Source organism: Maniola jurtina, chromosome 17, assembly GCF_905333055.1.
Source record: "Maniola jurtina chromosome 17, ilManJurt1.1, whole genome shotgun sequence".
Lineage (NCBI taxonomy): Eukaryota > Metazoa > Arthropoda > Insecta > Lepidoptera > Nymphalidae > Maniola > Maniola jurtina.
In genome coordinates, this window is record NC_060045.1 from 2,406,762 (window position 1) to 2,422,292 (window position 15,531).

Here is a 15,531-nt window from a genome sequence, read left to right on the forward strand (position 1 = left end):
ATGAAACACAAATAAAAAATAATAATAATATTTATCCAGGTTTATTCCTTAACATTAAACATTAAATCTAGTATTAATATTTTATACATTGTCCAATTGACATGTTGATGTCTCTCGCCCTTGTCTATTGTGTACTTTTAATATTAAATATTAATATTTTCATAATAAATAAACAATTCACAAAATAATCTATTTCTAATGCTGCGACCACATTTGTGGGAAATACGATCTGAAAACTACTTTGCAGAATGACATGTCTATTAAGTTAATTTAAGTTAAGCTTTTTGCAAATGCAACTTAAAATTTTGTTTTTTTTTTTATTCTATATGAAACTTTTTTCACCAGTATTTTTCATTAAATTGCAATAATGTGGCCCCAGAGTTTTGAAAAATAGATTTTGATAAAAAAAATTACAACTGAAAATTACGACAACTTGGTCTTTAAAGCCTTTCTAAGGAGGTCAACAAAATCATAAAACTTGATTATCAAGTTGAATTCTAAATGTAAATGATAAGTACTAAAACTACCTTTAAGGAAGGTAACTTTGAGGCAGGCAAGAGCACTCAATATGCTATACATAATATAATAAGTAAATAGTGGCTATCAACAAATTGATATTACAAATAGTGTTTGACGACAAATTAAAACCAAAGAAATTAGGTTTCTTTTTAAATGAGCTAATTTACAAGTATCTGGCCAACATAAAGAGAAGAATGTATCTTCTTATGTAGAGAAGAAACATCAAATATAAACTGAATCAGTTAAGAGAAATATGAATAGGGAATAAGTATAAAAAAAACCAATCAAAAATATAATACAAAAATAATGTCTGAATATTATTATTCGTTGTGTTTGAACACAAACCTACTCTAAAACTAAAAAATAACAGGTTTTTTTAAACAAGAGTACTAATTCTATTGTACACGTAACAAAAATCAATGGACTAAAATTCATGCTATCCAATTTCAATTAGAATATTGTGAAAAGGATGGCACTATGTTTTAGTCAGTTAAGTTTTTTATATAGAATTAGCACTACACACATATAAATATAATGTAATAATACACTGTGTATGGTGTATGTTTCAAATGTGATAATCATAGTTAGTACCAACTAAAAGTATTATATCTCCGTCAATGAAAAAAATCATAAATTAAGGTTATTGTAATATATCTTACCAATAATGGCAACGATCAGCTCTCGCAACAACTAAGAACATAGGATGACAGACACGTGGAAACAATCAGACTTTCATCTAAAGAACTTACTAAATGCCACAAATGTGTAGTGACCGACAAGTATCTCTCAAAAACTTAGTTTTGACCAAGAAGTGGACAAAATATCGTTCTCGATCAAAAATTTAAACAAAGGACATCATTCAGATAACATAAAAAAATTATATCAAATTAAGATGAATTTACAAATAAAATTTAAAGTCAATAATGTATCCTAATGGCATATAAACACTCATGTCTTTTTTGTAACATGTCGGTTTCGGCTAAAACTAGAACAAGCCGAAAAACCGTTTCGACGAAAGCCGAAAATCCGTTTCGACGAAAGCCGAAATCCCGTATTGAAGAAAGCCGAAATCAGGTTTCGGTCGGTCACTATGATCAAACTTTTATAACAACCACCCATAACAATACTCATCGTGAAACAAATTTCGATTGCACCAGACCATTCAATCTTGTAGATTAATGATAATAATTAATTCAAAACTGTATTACCAGTTACAACAATGTCAAAAATTATACAAAATTACAAAAATAGTTTTGCAAGTGCAAAAATATTTTGTGGACCATCTTTTGATTACGTCACACGTAAATACGGCGATCGTACCACAAAAAAAAATTAACAAGTGTTAACAGCATGTTTGAATTTTAAATTTTATTGCTTATAAGTAAAACCCTTCATTTCTTAGCCTTGGCTTCTCTTCTTGCTTTTCTCTCGGCAGCACGCTCTAGCTGTTGTGTTTAGGTTACCCTTTTTGGAGAACTTTTGATTCCTTAAAAATTTAGGGTCCCTAGAGTTGATTCGTGCCTCATCTTCGTGGGCCTTTTAATTCCATTTCTGTGAGCCTTGCGGTTTTGGTTATGATTTGTATGGTTCTTTGACTTTGCCATTTTGTCAAAGGTGGCAATTCTAACCCACACAGAAAAATGAACAGTAAATAAACAGTATTTTAAACGTAACAAACCAATGCAAAACTATCTGTTCCATGCTTGTAACATAATATTATGACATAGTCAATAGATGGTCCTTTACAGAAAAGGAGAAAGTTTGTCAAAAGAGGGTATTATCACAAAGATTTGTGAACATAAACATTGGATCCTCGGCACTGTGAATCATAATAGGCGGATCCAACCGAAAATGATGTAAGGGCCCTCACATACCTCCACACTTCTGCTGACAGTTTTAATAAATGTTAAAAAACAGGGAGAAAATACAATTATTATTTGATAGAAAAAACTATTTCTATTTCAGAAATCTTTCTAGTTCTATATAGAATATGAATGCAATGAGTGCAAAATTAATATCACTGGTTTAATAATAATTAACGGAAAAATATCTAAATCTTTAATGCCGCCAAGCGATTAAGCGTTCCAGTACGATGACGTATAGAAACCAAAGGAGTATGGGTTTAATGAAAACAGCCATGCACCTTCCAGGTTAGCCCGCTTCCATCTTAGCTGTATCATCACTTACCACCAGGTGAGATTTCAGTCGACTGCAATCTCACCTGGTGGTAAGCGATGATCAGACTGCCCTTGAGGGCTGACTTGTAAATATAACTAAGCTAGTAGCTAGCTTACTTGAATTAAAAAAAATAGTATATTATGGCCAGTCAAAAGTGTGTAGTCTGTGAGGGTTATATTATCATAACTGTATTGGCAAATAACAATCAGAATGTCAACTTAAAGCCTAATGTACCGAGGTTCGGCGCGAATCACGTCACTGTTCGGAGTGGTTGTGTTCGTTGACGTCGATCGGGATGGACGTCGTGAACGTGGGCGTCTCGAGTTCCTCGTGTTTCTTCATTTTTAACGCCTGCAATTGTAAATGAGTATTATTTCAATGCACGCGAAATTATAGGCCTATCGATTAACTGAAGTGATTCCTGAGGGTGACGGCGCTTCATCACTTACCACCAGGTGAGATTACAGTCAAGGGCTAACTTGTATTTGAATTTAACAAAAAAAATCTACTTGCAGAGTAAATGCAACAGAAAATATCGGGTCGTATATCATTTGTGATAAGCGGCCCTCCTTTACTTACGACTCTACACCTCGTAGCTACCTCAGGTACCGTTTCAAGTAAATTGTAGGCCTAGAGAAATTACTTCAATCTGTTTTCAATCTCATATGAAAAATTTAAATTAGTTAATTTGGAATTTTATGTCCAACTAATTCTTTATATACAATTGATGTCGATTCGGAAGTACTAAAATAAAGTTTAAAGAATTCAACAAAATCGTGCAAAAATTAAAAAAAATTATTACTTACTTAATTTGTTTATTTTAGTAAGTTCGAATCTACATTACTCAGTGTAGTTGAATCACACTGACAAATCATGCTGCGTTTCACAAATACAAAACAGGAAAAAATTTTACACTAAAGGGCTCCGTGGTGCGTATAAACACAGCACGCAACGTAAAAATGACAAAGTTTAATACTATTATTGAATATAGTGCCGGATTGCTTGGTGCAAACGCACGTAACGTCATACGAAATCTACGTACAACGTACGTGGTCTATGCGTTGCATACGTACCAAGGAACCTCTGTCTAAAACCAAAACAATTGTTAGGCAGCATATTTGTCAAAGATATACCTTAAAAATAACAAGTTATCACATTGGAACCTCAACCAACAATATTAAAATAGTGAAATGGAGACAACGTCACAGGTGGTGGAATTAACCACGAATACTGATACAACTCTAAGGGCATTTAAAATTTTAATCGACGTGCTTTGTCATTTTTTCCAAACAAATGTCAAAACCGTAGCTTAATATTTAAGACGCCCTTAAAATTAGCGTTTTAGTATTCGATTCGACAACCCTAATCAAATGCTAAAGATGCATTTACATGTTCGCATGAGTGGTAAGGGATGCGAGCTGCCAGTTCAGTCTCGCAATCAACAATAGCGTTAGGCGAGGTGCAGCAAAGCGGATTCAATACACATTGTTTATGTGGTGCCAGCCCTGGTGAACAAGGCGGCACTGTATAAATGAATTGGTTCATCATCATTGAATCTTAGGCTGAGATCTGTAGAGCGCACTTTGACTTCGCTCAGACTTAAGACACTGTTAAAACGAGACAGCGTCATACCGCTGGCGTAGGTCTGTCTCGTTTTAACTGAAACTTAAGTCTAAGCAAAGTCAAAGTGCGCTCTATAGATTTTAGAGCCTCAATAGCTCAACCGGTAAAGGAGAGGACTGAAAACCGAAAGGTCGACGGTTCAAACCCCGCCCGTTGCACTATTGTCGTACCTACTCCTAGCACAAGCCTGACGCTTAGTTGGAGAGGAAAGGGGAATATTAGTCATTTAACATGGCTAATATTCTTTTGAAATAAAAAAAAATAAGAAATAAGAAACATAGTCTTCGCTCTCGTTCCGCCCCCGACTTTCGTCGAAGCCGCCGTCTAATGGCCATTGGCGAAATGAGACGCGATAGCGAATATGTAAATCCACCGTAACAAGTACAGTTTGACACTTCCCGCTAACTTTACTAAAAAAAAATGTCAGTAATAAGACGAAGTTGAGTGAACTTAGCAGGAGTTGTCAAGCCGTGCCTATTTGCATTTGAATAAGGTAATAATAATAATAATTAATCTGTCAATAAGCGATGTTCCGTGAGATGAGAGTACTATGGTGTAACAAATACACTTCACCATGTTTTGTCAATAATATTCTGCCCTCCTAAAGCTAAAGTGTCGTTAACTACCAAAACCAAGTTTCGAGATATGATCAAAAAAGCGCAAATTTATAAAGAAATGATGCCATTTGATAACTAATAAACGTATACAAAACTTGAAACTATAGAAATGTAGAGCAAACAGAGCACTTTCGAATAGCTGTATTTTTAAGTTTCTAGAGTAAATAATAATTATAGCAGGAGAGTTTTGGCTTTTTAGTCTAGCATTTTTTCTAACAATGGCTTATGTTTACATAACTTAAATGTCGTTAGATTACCCTTTAAGACGTTTATGGCTTGGATTGCATTTACTTTTTTTATCTTTTTACGGAACTTAAAAAAGTTATATAATTCCTAAAGTAAAATGACTCTAAAAGACTTTAACGACATTATATGTTAGGTTATGATCCTAAAAACTATCAATAACAAAACACTTAAATGCGGTTCTTGTAATTTAAACACATTTTAGTCTAGAAGAATAGAAATGATTTGTTTACAGTAGCGTTTTTTGGGGAGACTTGCTAAACTAAAATGTGGTTTATTACAAAAGATCGCACCGTAGCGACGTTTTAGGTTAGCATTGTTTATAAATGTTTGAGGTTTTCCAATGAAAGTAACGGTAACTACAACAATTGAAAGAGCGTCAGTCCGAAAGTGCCCATGCTCGTCTAGAATCTCTGTTCTGTACCGATGAGCAGTCAGTGATCCCTGTTCACGAGCTCCTCCAGTCCGGGAAACACACACAAGTTCGTATTTCCGTCGATTGACATGCCACCCCAGAACATGCTCGATCTTCCGCCATATTCTACTCTTTCTTCTATGCAAGCCTGAGCAAATCGTTCGCCTTGTCTTCTGTACACTCTGTTTCGCCCGTCATAACAAAATAAAGATACTCTTATCTCATCCGAGAAGAGTCCAGCCCTCCATTGGTCGAGAGTTCAACTGTTGACATGCTCACGGGCAAATTGCAACCTTTCCCTGCGATGCTATGCAGGTAATTTCCGACCCCTAGCAGGTACGCGGACCGCAATTTTCTTCTTTCGCAACCTTCTTCTAATCGTAGACGTGCTCACTGTAGCTCTGCGAACTTCTCGGAGCTGCCGTTGCAGCTTAACGACATAAAGGAATCGATTGCGCGAAGAAGATATCACAATAAAGCGGTTGTCTCTTTCGGATGTGCAGCATCGTTGACCTGATCCATGCCTCCGGATGTAGCCCCCAGTCTCTTGAAACCGTTGGAATACCCGCTGCACGGAAAAACGACTCAAATTAAGTTGCCGTGCCACATCACATTGTCGTATCCCTGATCGCAGTAGTACAACCACTTGAGCGGCTTCTTCAGCAGTAGTGTCCACCTTGAGGGTTAGTTTTCTTGCAGTCACCATCCAAACGTTGAAAAGGACACACGTTAACTGTGTGTCCTCTTCAACGTTTGGATGGTGAATGACCTTATTTTTTACTTATACTGGCCATTTTATAGCCCATGAAGTTCAAACAAGTCGTGGTCCCTATAATGAGGATTTTTGCAACATTTTCTTTGACGTACCGTATTCAGAAGGTTTATATCGTTTATGAAATGTAACTATTGTTTGATAAAAGTTCGTTAAACGTTCTTTGCATTGATATCAATACTGTTTGGGTTAGATGTACGGACAAACGAATACACAATAAAGTTACAACCTGGCGAGATGCGGGAATAGTTAGAGACATTTAAGTTATGTATTGCGGGATAGAGTCATTTCAGTCTAGGAAACAATACTTTTTTGCAAAATATAACTAAACTGTAACGCGTTTATGTGTGATTAAAGACATTTTAGTCTAGCATTTTCGTTTAAAGACATTTAAGCTATGGAATTTAAGAAAAAAACCTTGTAGCAATAAAAATTAACGCCGCTTAGAGACATTTTAGACTGGCAATGTCAGTTAAATACGTTTAAGTATTGTTATTATATAAACAGGTAGTTACTTAACGACGTTCTTCATATTGCTATATCAAAAACTACAGCAGCTAGGAAAATACCGGTTAGATTGGTCGATAGAAAAAAAAATTCTGAGTAAGATAGTGTTAAAAAGTCGAATTTGACCAAATGTTGGTTAACGACGTTTTAGCTTGAGGAGGGCAGTATTATAGACATTGATGTGTTTACTTCGTATGAATCAGGCGAGGTTATTGCGAGGCGTAAAGTTGACGGTTTGCAAGCTTCTCTCACACGCACCACTTTTCGAAGGACCACAAAAGTTTTAAGAGTAGATTTCTATCAGATTATATTATAGAGATCCATAACCGAAACTACGAAGATTCGATTCTTGGTGATCCGAGAGCACTTTGTAAAAGTTTATTTGAATAAAAAAACTTTTCCTTGTACTCGGAAAAAAAGCAAATATCAATAACTGAAATTCTGCTATCCAAGATGTTAAATAATTTAGGTTTGATCCCCGCTCCACATGAAATTTTGCTTTAGTAAAAATTATTGGGTTTTTTAGTAATAGCTGTTTATGGGTGGTTAGTTTGCGTTTTATTTATGACATATCGATAAATTGCATTCTGTGCTATGATCTATGATCTAACAGATTTCTTTGTACTAGAAATATTCAGGTTTCGCATCAGTAATTAAGAATCTGAATCTTTAGTGAAAGTTTAACTAAAACAGTTCCTACCATTCAACTGCGACGGTTTCACATCTGTGCGTTGCGAGACGGTCAAGCGGCTCTTGACGTCAAGCACGTAGTTTTGTTTTGCTTGATCAAGCTGCTTGACTGTCGCATTAAGCAGCTTGATGCGCCCGTCAAGCTTGATCAAGCAAACGACACTTTTCTCATAGCTCGAACACTGACCGAACGTCGCGTCAAGCAAAAATATAAAATCGCATCAAGCACGTAAAATGCTTGACTCAAGCGTCAAGCTAATTTTGTAAACGGTCAAAATGCTTGGTTCAAGCGAAAATATACGTGCTTGACGTCAAGCTGCTTGACCGTTATCACGGAAGCCCATAACAGAGCCATCAGCCTTCCTGCACCGCGCAACCACCTCGGGAGCCGTCTCAGTGAAACGGTAAGCGTATATGAATGTCATAGTAAAAAGGGCCCATCCGTAGAAAAGCGCGAGTATTATTTTGTGGCGCATGTGAGTTAAGCGTTACGATGTATGTACAAACAGTCAGTTGATGACGTCACAACCACGCAACGTACCGTCGCGTCCGGCGGCTTAACGTCCTCTTTGCGTTGCCGCGATAGCGTGGGCGACATGATCAGACCCTTAGACGATAACTGCAGGCGATAGGAATATAACATGGGATAGAGTATAGCGTACTACGAGGGCAGGACAAATAAATATATCCGGAAAGAAAAAATCAAATTATAACTCAAAAAAATACTAAATAATGGAGCTAGAGGCTAAGATTGCTACACATAATACTTTGACTATCAAATATAGTATAGAGAATATAGAGATTTCGATCAATAAATAATATAATAGAAAAGTTGAAGCGACAGGATACAATTGGGATGGTGCCTATGTCAAGAATGAATTATTTCTTACTAATTATTATCTTCTAAAATTCGTAAAATGTACATCCGCTGCAAGTTTTAAGTTGCTAGCCATCTTTAAAATCTTACCTATCGATTTAACTAAAAAAGTACGTCAAATCATGTCAAATGTTTATGACGTCACATCTATGTATTTCATACAAGCTCTCTTACTAAGCGAGCGTTTCTACGTTTGATAAAAAGTTGCCGATTTGACTAGTAGGCATCATCCCTATTGACTCACTTTAAGCGTATGCGCTAAGAATGTGAGTCGATTAGAATACTCGCACGTATACGTACGCAACGCTCGATTTCTAAGTCACATTTCAACATGGATCAGAGCTATTCAACTTCTGTGAATCCTTCCTGGGTTTTTGTCAAATGTCAACAGCCTCTATTATACTGCATACTAGATTGGGGTACAATGTTTTTTTGCAGCTGCAACTCGCTTTTGTTTATAACTTGCTGGTCAGTATCATACTAATTTTGAATTTTGAAGTTCATAAAACACTATTTTTTCGGAACAACCTATCCAGTACATAGTACATAGAGGTTATTGAATGTCTTACAATTTTCTCTGTGAGCGAAAGAAAGAAATTCATGTAGCACGCCATCCCACTCTTGTCGGGCCGTTTGTACGCGCTGTTCCAATTCATGAAAAGCTCCTGTATATCCAGCTGGCAGATGTGGCACATGTAGCAGCAATTCATGTACATACCTGTTGCAGCTTGCAGTGGTTGATGATGTCCTGGTCGGCGAAACAGTTCTGAGTAAAGGCGTCCAGCTGGTACATGGATACATGTAGCGACAACTCGTCCGCAACCATGTATGTACATATATACCTGTTACAGCTTGTAGAGGTGGATGATGTTCTGGTCGGCGGGGCAGCTCTGCGTGAAGGCGTCCAGCTGTTACACGTGGCACATATAGCGGCAACTCGTCTCCAACAATGTAAATACCTGTTGCAGATTGTAGTGGTTGATGATGTCCTGGTCGGCGAAACAGTTCTGAGTAAAGGCGTCCAGCTGGTACATGGATACATGTAGCGACAACTCGTCCGCAACCATGTATGTACATATATACCTGTTACAGCTTGTAGTGGTGGATGATGTTCTGGTCGGCGGAGCAGCTCTGTGTAAAGGCGTCCAGCTGGTACGTGTGACATATGTAGCGACAACTCATCCGCAACCATGTACATACCTGTTGCAGCTTGTAGTGGTTGATGATGTCCTGGTCGGCGGGGCAGCTCTGCGTGAAGGCGTCCAGCTGGTACATGTGGTACATGTAACGCCAGAGTGCGCGGAAACTCGTCTGCAACAATCCATGATAGTATCAATTTTTTTTTTTAGTATTTGTTGTTAAACAGCAATAGAAATAAGTACACATTCTGTGGAAATACAGCAATAGAAATAAGTACACATTCTGTGGAAATACAGCAATAGAAATAAGTACACATTCTGTGGAAATTTTAACTCTCTGCCTATTACGGTTCACGAGATACAGCCCACTGACAGACAGACAGACAGACGTATGGGTAGCAGAGTCTTGGTTATAGGGTCTCGTTGGCACCCTCCGGGGACGGAACCCTAACATTCTTAGGGTAGGATAGTTAAAATGAAGTAAGGCGACAGCATGGAGTAACGCTCACCGGTATTTCGAAGTCGACGAAGTATTTCCCGGCGACGCGGATGTGTTGGAGGCGCGGCATCAGCTCGCAGTCGAAGCAGCACATCGTGTCGCCTGTTAGGAATCTGTGGAACCGACATAGTTCTGGATTAGATACCAGGAAATTGAATTGCCTTTTGAATCTAATGGAACCACCAAATGTTTGTGACAAACAGCAAGCGTGTTGCTGGGTGTTTGCGTATTACCAACGCTTTGGAGCGTTCCGATTAGCAGGCAAGCCATGTGTGAGACGTCTCAGTCGCATACGACACCCGGGATCCTGAGACGCCTGTTACCTGACGCGGACGGCACCGCTGGGTTTTTTAGTTTACCAGCAAAAAGGCAAGCCATGTGTGAGTGTTTGCCAATGCTTGCTGTATGTTGTTTGGCTACAAGCGTGGAGCGCGTCCATTATAGTTATGACTAAATTACTGAGTTGAAATTTTATAAGTACTCATTCTATTTGTTAATGCGAGTCACATTACGGAATCAGTTCTACAGTCCTATTTCCCTTCCTAGAATGTCAAAGCATATTATTTACAGGCGTAGCCAACACGGACTTACCACTCCGCTGCAGCAAGCTGATCGCTCACGAACTCACGCGGGCTGCAGCGTGAAAGCATCGGAAACGACACCAACGCCCAGTGGTCGTACGCAGCGACCTTCCTGTAGTTGCAGGCGGCATTGCAACCACTGAAGAGGGCCAACGCCCTGACCAGTTACCCCGACCCTGGTCTGACAGGGTCCGGGTGGAAGACCAGACGAGAAAAATGGTTGTACCTGGTCCCCCTGCGCTCGAGCAGCGCATCGATGCGGCCGAGGTGCGCGCGCAGCGCCGCCGACTTTTGCTCGTCCTTGCGCACCAGCACCAACTTCAGCTTCGAGTACAGGTTCTCGATCAGCGACGCCACTTCTTTGTCCTGCAAGTGAACACCGACACACTCCTTAACATTAACAAAACCAAGTACATTATAATATAACCTATGCCAGGTCAAAATACATGATAGTAAAATATCAAAGCATCGTCACATCACACTAATATTATAAAGACGAAAGGAAAGTTTGTGTGTATGCAATATGCATGTGTGTATGTTTGTTACTCTTTCATGCAAAAACTACTGAATGGATTTGACTGAAATTGGGAATGGAGATAGATTTTACCCTTGATTAACAACACATAGGCTACTCCCGGAAAATCAAAAAGTTCCTACAGGATTTTGAGCCTAAATCCACGCAGACGAAGTCGCGGGTGTCAGCTACTTATCAGGTAAGAAGAATAAGTAACCGAAACTACAAAAGCTTCTTTCTTCTGTTAATAAAAAAAATCGGATCCTTTCTTAGAGGATGTGTACTCATAATAACTATCTGCATGCCAAACAGTCCGATCCATCCAGCAGTTTGAGCTGTACGTTGATATATCAGTCAGTCACCTTTTCCTTATTATTTAAATTGGTGCAAGCCCAGGGAATACTCACAATACACAAAATTATTGTACAACCAAAATGTCAAGCCTGATTATTTAATTGCATTGCATAATACGAAATTAATAAACTCACTTAACATAAATTAAAACAAATGATTTAATTTTATATTAATGAAAGTGTTAATTGCCAAATCAATATCGCTTTCCATCCATAGACAGGTTTGATCTTCCTTATGGCGATGCTATCAAAACTGGTATACTTAACGATGTAGAACCAATAAACGAGTTCGCAAATATGACATAACGTTTGCTAAACGAGGAATATTAGAAATCTGATACAGATTGCATAAAGTAAGGTGCCAATAAAAACCAGTCTTATAAATGCCGCTATTTAAGTAAATCCCAACTCCAAATAATTTCTTTATTAAAATTAGCACCATACAAGTCCACCAAAGGAAATTGGTGAAGCAACAGGTGGCTTGAAGATAGGGTGAGATACCAGTAAAATCTGTATCTAACATTCCAATTGGATGGAATAGTCCTGAGTCAGACTAGTTCTTCTAGTACAGACATCCTAACTAGTCAAAACTTCTGTTATAGGATCTATCACCCACCTGATGGATGGATGAGTGGGATAGCTCATAATATAGTATGGGGCTATTTTAGCCGCATCGATCGGAGTACCGGAAACCTGGTTCTTTATGCTAGCACCCTTATATGAGAGCTCATAGATAGTATGGGGCTATTTTACCCGCATCGATTAGAGTACAGGAAACCTGGTTCTTTTTGCTAGCAGCCTTATATGAGAGCTCATAAAATAGTATGGGGCTATTTTACCCGCATCGATCGGAGTACCGGAAACCTTTTTCTTTATGCTAGCACCCTTATATGAGAGCTCATAGATAGTATGGGGCTATTTTACTCGCATCGATCAGAGTACAGGAAACCTGGTTCTTTATGCTAGCACCCTTATATGAGAGCTCATAAGATAGTATGGGGCTATTTTACCCGCATCGATCGGAGTACCGGAAACCTGGTTCTTTATGCTAGCACCCTTATATGAGAGCTCATAAGATAGTATGGGGCTATTTTACCCGCATCGATCGGAGTACCGGAAACCTGGTTCTTTATGCTAGCACCCTTATTTGAGAGCTCATAAGATAGTATGGGGCTATTTTACCCGCATCGATCAGAGTACCGGAAACCTGGTTCTTTATGCTAGCACCCTTATATGAGAGCTCATAAGATAGTATGGGGCTATTTTACCCGCACCGATCGGTACCGACCCGCACAGATTTTGAAAAAAAAAAAAAAAACTTATTTGCCACGTCAATAGAACATGTAAGAACGTCTTACCTGTACAAAAAGATTGTGTCCACCAGGCACTGATTTCATGATATGCCGCTCGATTTTCTCATTTTCAAGTATGGCAAGACCGTTGTCGATGAGTATGGGCGGATGTGTCGCTTCGAAGTTGGTGCGGAAGTCTGGCGGAGGCTTTTGCATGTCCACTGTTGTCACCTGCAAATGTTGAAAAACAACAAGTGTAAATTAAAAATTTATAACACCCCCGACAAGTAAAGGTTACAGTAACTAGAAAAGAGCTGATAACTTTCAAACGGCTGAATCAATTTTCTTGGATTATGGTTAAGAACACTCTCGATCAAGCCATTTTTCGAACAAAAAAAAATCTAAATTAAAATCGGTTCAGTAGTTTAGGAGCTACGATGCCACAGACAGATGCACAGATACACATGTCAAACTTACAACACCCCTCTTTGGGTCGGGGGTTTTATTATTCATCAATCACAATAAATTGAATGATGTCACATTTATACAGGAAGAGCTTCTAGCTCCCTTAGCACGAAATTTCAGACCATGACTTTGCTACAATCACATGTGATAATTACATGTAATTCAACAGCAAAAATTTTTTTTTTGGATTTAACATTTGTCAGGTCGAATTTTTCGTGAAAATGTAGCCTATGGCACCCGGATCATAATAACGAATCGATTGACACTTCATTCATCAAAATCGGCTCAGTAGTTTAGGCACTACGGTGGAACACACAGCTACATACATAGACTGCTAAAATTCTAACCCTTCCTTTTGGCTTTGCCGTGTTCGGGTTAACATATGGGTGCTAGCCCACAGCCTAACAGTTTGTGTGATACAATTTTTATTCATTGATTGATCTCATAAATATGATCACATTTTCTGCAGAGATATGAAACAGTAGCATGATTGTGATTTAGCCACGAAAACAAGATATATATAAAAAATATAATCCACATAATTATCTAGAACTAAAGAAAAATTTAAGTGGTACAAAATTGGTTTCGCTTACTTTTAGACTGATGGTTTTAAGTTCTGCCAAGAGGTATAGGTCCATGAAGTACTCCTGGCAGAAAAGGCACGCACCTTTCCGCCTGCCATCGATGGTTGATGCCTGTAAATTAAGAAAAGATCATAGTTAATAGCTAGTTAATTAGAGAGCCTCGATAGCTCAATGGGTAACGGAGTGAACCGAAATCAGAAAAGTCGCCGGTTCAAACCCTACCCGTTGCACTAACAATTGTCGTACCTATTCCTAGCAAGCTTTACGCTTAGTTGAAGGGGAAAAGGGGAATGTTAGTCACCATGATAAACTTAGTTAATATTCTTTAAAAAAAAAATTGAGCACATGAGATTGAGGATAAAAGTACGCGGGGCCTTCGTCCATAAAAGAGGCGGTAAAATTGTTTGTGCAGTCAGTTTATAATTTACGAGTATCCTACGAGTATGAGGTCAGCTTTCCGATATCTCTGGCAGTTTTATGAGAATACCTTTAACGACGGCTACACACTAGGCTATTAACGAAATTAGATACAAATAAAATTAATGCTATAACAATTCTATAAAAACATAGTATTTTTTAATCCAATAATAGGCAGGCTGACCATCATCTAACCTGATCGAAATTAACCACATAATATGGTCGAAGATGGGATAGTTACTTTTTATATTATTTAGCCCTTGAAAAGTAATCCCTTGATTGCAATCTCCCCGATCGGTGCAGTTTTAGATGGAAACGGACTAACCTGAAAGGGTTATACCAGTTTTGTTAAACTCATACCCCTTATGGGAAGCTAAGTACCAGAATTGGCGATACAGATGTCCGGCAACTGAACAATTCAATCTGATACAAGTGTAAATTAAAAATTTATAACACCCCCGACAAGTGAAGGTTACAGTAACTAGAAATGAGCTGATAACTTTCAAACGGCTGAACCGATTTTCTTGGATTATAGCTAAGAACACTCTCGATCAAGCCACCTTTCAAACAAAAAAAAAAACTAAATTAAAATCGGTTCGTTAGTTCAGGAGCTACGATGCCACAGACAGATACACACGTCAAACTTATAACATCCCTCTTATTGGGTCGGGGGTTAAAAATATAATCCGACAAATGAATCCTTCATTTAGATACAATTTTTATATGAAATTCCTCTCACATTCTCCCGCAATGACATAATTATGTTCAATGTTCATAGTTGGTAGTTGGAATAGTGAACAGAGATCGCGATCCTGGAAGCAATTTTCTACGTCAGTCGAAACGTAAGATGAAAACCTTCATTGAATATTCATGCAGCCATTGTTTCGTGACACGATGCCCCGTGACCGATCGTAACGACTTACCTACGACGGTTTAACAAAAAGCAATTACTTTAGATGTACCGACGTGGTACCGACTATTGTCAACTACCTATTAGAGCTTGTCTAATATCAGTTGTTTTATATAAATTGTGAACTATACGACCAAGGAAGCAAGTAGGTAACTGCTCATGCTGTACAAGAATCGAAGAAATGCGTTGCTGACTTTATCTGCTCGTCTCATGAGTTGACCCAAGTCGGTAACTGCATGGGTGACTGACTTTGGAGGTCCGTATTTGGCCTTTTCAGTGGCAGTGGGCAGGCCATGTCTGTCGTAGAGGCGATGGCCGCTGGAGCCGGAAAGTCCT

General features: G+C 38.5%; 1 protein-coding gene and 1 pseudogene across 2 annotated transcripts in view; both read right to left on the bottom strand.

Annotated features, from left to right (window-relative positions):
- Nucleotides 1–14: 14 nt before the first annotated feature.
- On the bottom strand, nucleotides 15–2,598 carry LOC123873583 (annotated as a pseudogene).
- A 148-nt stretch (nucleotides 2,599–2,746) lies between these two features.
- The window catches only part of LOC123873569 (chloride intracellular channel exc-4), a 62,890-nt gene continuing 50,105 nt past the window's right edge, over nucleotides 2,747–15,531 (bottom strand). The window contains exons 2-8 of one of the 2 annotated variants that reach the window (XM_045918450.1): nucleotides 13,878–13,979; nucleotides 12,886–13,050; nucleotides 10,887–11,026; nucleotides 10,090–10,192; nucleotides 9,642–9,752; nucleotides 8,106–8,183; nucleotides 2,747–3,048 (exon numbers count right to left, since the gene is read on the bottom strand). In XM_045918450.1, coding sequence (XP_045774406.1) covers nucleotides 2,953–3,048; nucleotides 8,106–8,183; nucleotides 9,642–9,752; nucleotides 10,090–10,192; nucleotides 10,887–11,026; nucleotides 12,886–13,050; nucleotides 13,878–13,979 — 795 coding nt within the window. In that variant the 3' untranslated portion in view covers nucleotides 2,747–2,952. The remainder of the gene's footprint in view (nucleotides 3,049–8,105; nucleotides 8,184–9,641; nucleotides 9,753–10,089; nucleotides 10,193–10,886; nucleotides 11,027–12,885; nucleotides 13,051–13,877; nucleotides 13,980–15,531) is intronic. The other variant, XM_045918452.1, reaches the window with a different exon arrangement.